The 3,366-nt window shown below is 36.6% G+C and overlaps 1 protein-coding gene across 1 annotated transcript in view; it reads right to left on the bottom strand.

Moving 5' to 3' along the window:
* Positions 1-316: 316 nt before the first annotated feature.
* The window catches only part of LOC136062104 (uncharacterized), a 7,976-nt gene continuing 4,926 nt past the window's right edge, over positions 317-3,366 (bottom strand). The window contains exon 2 of the mRNA XM_065760787.1: positions 317-577. Coding sequence (XP_065616859.1) covers positions 317-577 — 261 coding nt within the window. The remainder of the gene's footprint in view (positions 578-3,366) is intronic.

Here is a 3,366-nt window from a genome sequence, read left to right as displayed (position 1 = left end):
GGTAATTTTGTCCCCTAATCGCTTAATTAGCGCGAATTAGGGTTTTAAACGTTTTTTCTTAGTATTTATATGTTTTGTAGCCGTCAGAGGCAAATTAGACTATTATCAATAAACACAGACTTTTGTCAAATTTTCTTCTGGTGGATTCTAGTTTTATCTCCTTGTGGATTCAGGGAAACCCCTCGTGGATTCGAGATTTACTACCAGAAACTAACAGTTTAGTTTCTGTTCCATCAAGAGAGCATCGTGTGTGTTTCTCTTCAGGCTTCCGCGACATCAGTTGGTATCAGAGCCTTGACTTACCCTGGTCTGATGGCTAATCTTCGTCAGATGAAACGGGAGTGGTGGAGTGTTTGGCAGAAAACACGAATTTTAAGTGACAGAAGCTGAGGGCAGCGAGAGCAAGAGAGGAGCTTGGGTGGCGGGACAGAGTGGCCTCGACAAGATTCAAGGCTTTGGTGTAGTTCCCACTTTCGTGTTCTTTCATGGCGTCTTCCACTTCTTTGGTGATGGTGGGTGATTGATCATCAAGATCGGAGAGTGAGGGGGGTGCACGTGCATTGCGTTTCTTCTTGGTCTTCATTTTGGAGGGAAATCGAGAAAAGGGGAAGAGTGGTTTGAATCTAGCTAATTGGTTTTACGAAGGAAGTTAAAGTGGTGGAGCCGAATCTATAAATATGACATGAAGAGCAAACAGCGAAGGCCCAAATGCAGAAAAAAGGATTTTAACCAATCTCAATGAGGGTCTCTCTTTTTCTTTTTTTTTTAATAAGAAATAGTTTCAATCTACTCCGTCTGATGATTACTTTTCATCGTCGAACTAATCAAACTTTATATCTTTATTTAATGAGAGACTTCATCAAATAAGTTAATTGGAACCCACAAAAGCCAAATAGAGAAATGAACTAATGCAATATGTTTGGTTTAACTTTTATATTTTGTGTTTTAAAGATGATCAATTTCAACGAAAATTTAAGGATATTCATATATATAGTAAATTAAACTATATAGTTTCAAAAATACTAACTAAATCCTAACTTAATCTAATGGTACATTTCAAAAAAAAAAAAAATTTTGAGAAAGAGGGATGAGAAGAAAAATATGTGATGTCAAACCAACATTCTTAATAGAGATGAGTTCAAGTTACACTTGGTATAACTTTACAAGAATTACACATTTTATGAACCATTGGTTACTATTAGATCTAAGGGTCAAAAAACACTCATAGTAATGTCATTATTACTCCCTAGAAATTAGTGATTTAGGCATTAACTCTTATTATCAAAGAAAAAAAAAAACACAGCATTAACTCTTTTTTTTTTTCTTCCATATCATCATCTTCTTCCTTTGTATTTCTTTTTCCAAATCAGTACATCTGTTGCTTTGCCGTTTATACTCACTGATAAGAATGAACTTGTCAGTGATGTTCGTCAGACGAAGCTAATCCCTTCCACTGGTCTCCTATACACACCGGTGTGGTGCCTGCCACAGCGCCTCCGATGCCAAAGTTAGAATATTGAATTTTCTTTGTAGGAAATCTAGAATGAACCAAGAATGAGTAAAAATAAGCAATCTCTCTTACCCCTTTCGTGGGAGTGTATGGGCTTTATATCTACCCTCATCGTCCCTAGCCGTTGGAGGAGTTATGGAGGTCTTAATGCTCCATTGAGTAACGCCTCACATCTGAGTAATGAGGCATCAATAAAACAAAAACAAAAAATGACAAACAACTAAGGAAAAAAAAAAAAAAAAAACAACGTCCAAGAAAGAAAAGAAAAAAAAAAGGAAAACAAAAAATTGGAATTGGACATGGGCATTTTTTTTCCATTAAGTAGCCCAATTTTCTCCCTTCAATTTTCTCTTCATTTTTGGGAGAAAACTTTTTGGTGGGTTTGGGGATAAAACACTCAGACCCCACTATTTATTTTCCTTCCTCTCCACCTAGCTAAACACACTCAAAAAAGTTTTTCTTCTTATTTTCTCTCTAAAGTTTTTCATATGCCTTATTTCACATCCAAACAAACATGCCCTTAGGATGTTTTAAGTTGATTTTGAGTATTTCGAGGTATAGGTCTTATTATTTTTTATGAATTTTTTTGAATATTGTAGGGTCAGTTTTTGCGGCCCACGCCCAAGGAAGTATGGATTCGGAGCCCACCGAGCCCAAAACAATAAATTTTGTAGAGAGTGGGTAAAAGGGCTAGGCTAATAATGAAAATAACAGTATTAAACGGCAACACCAATGGGAGGATTTGAATTAATGTGTTCCCGGACTAATATGAGTGCTCTATCCGAAGAGGTGCTTTTCATTGATAATCTAGGATTACAATTCCTGAAGCTACAGCAATCAAATATCTTCTTTTCCCTCTCTCTCCTTTCTTTTCTCTTTTTCTTTTTCCCACTATCAGAGGCACCCTTCCCTTATATAGCGCTGCCTTCTTACATCTCCTTCGTCCACTTGTTCATCATCCAGGCACCCATTTGAGTGCAAGTCCCATCACCCCACTTTTAGCCTTATGTGAGTGGCGGTAGCTGAGAAAGCACTGTTCAGGGGTCTTATCCACATAAATGCGGCCAGGAAGGTAGGTGCAGTGCATTAAATGTGGTAGTTGAAGTATGCCTCCTTGATATTTCTCTGTTCCCGTTATCTTCATGTGTGTCCGAGGTTCCTCTCCCTCTTGACACTTGTCAAACAGATCGCTTGAACCTCCCATGTTCGTGTTGGGTCAAACATCTTCGGATCCGAGGATGTTGGACTACTCGGACATATGAACATCTCCTCGGATGATACACGTGCTCATCTCAAGGCATTCCCTTTTGATGTGGGCCTCTGACTGAAGGTCTCACCTCCTCAGACGAAGAGTGTTCCTCATTCAGGGCCTTGGGCCCAATAAGTTGGGTTGAGTTTTTCTCCCCCCACAAATATAATTCAAGAGTTGGAAGAGAGAGAATTTGAATCCTAGATGTCTTTGTTGTAAATATCATAAATCTCACAAAATATAAGGAAATAAATTAATGCAATTACAACACTTTTGTCATGGAATAAAGCTAAAATAAATGTTATGTGAAAAACCATAACTTAACAATCACCATTTTTCCTATTAGTCTCTCTTTGCCTCTTTAACAACAGTGACTTGTATCTACTGCTCATTAATAAAGTCTACTATCCCTTAAATTTAGAAGAAAGAAGTTGATAAAAATGTTACAACAAATTAACATATGTATGAAAATTATAGTTTAAATTATATTACATTTTGAATAAGAATTTAATATATAGTGATATTGCAATGATTTTAGAAAATGTTACTAAAATAAATTTATAGTACTTTATTGTAGCAGTTATTATGATGAATTCTGCTAATTTAT

Source organism: Quercus suber, unplaced genomic scaffold (assembly GCF_002906115.3).
Source record: "Quercus suber isolate HL8 unplaced genomic scaffold, Cork oak 2.0 scaffold_382, whole genome shotgun sequence".
In the NCBI taxonomy this organism is placed as follows: domain Eukaryota; kingdom Viridiplantae; phylum Streptophyta; class Magnoliopsida; order Fagales; family Fagaceae; genus Quercus; species Quercus suber.
The sequence above is the reverse complement of the archived record's forward strand: the minus strand, read 5'-3'. Positions and strand labels throughout refer to the sequence as shown.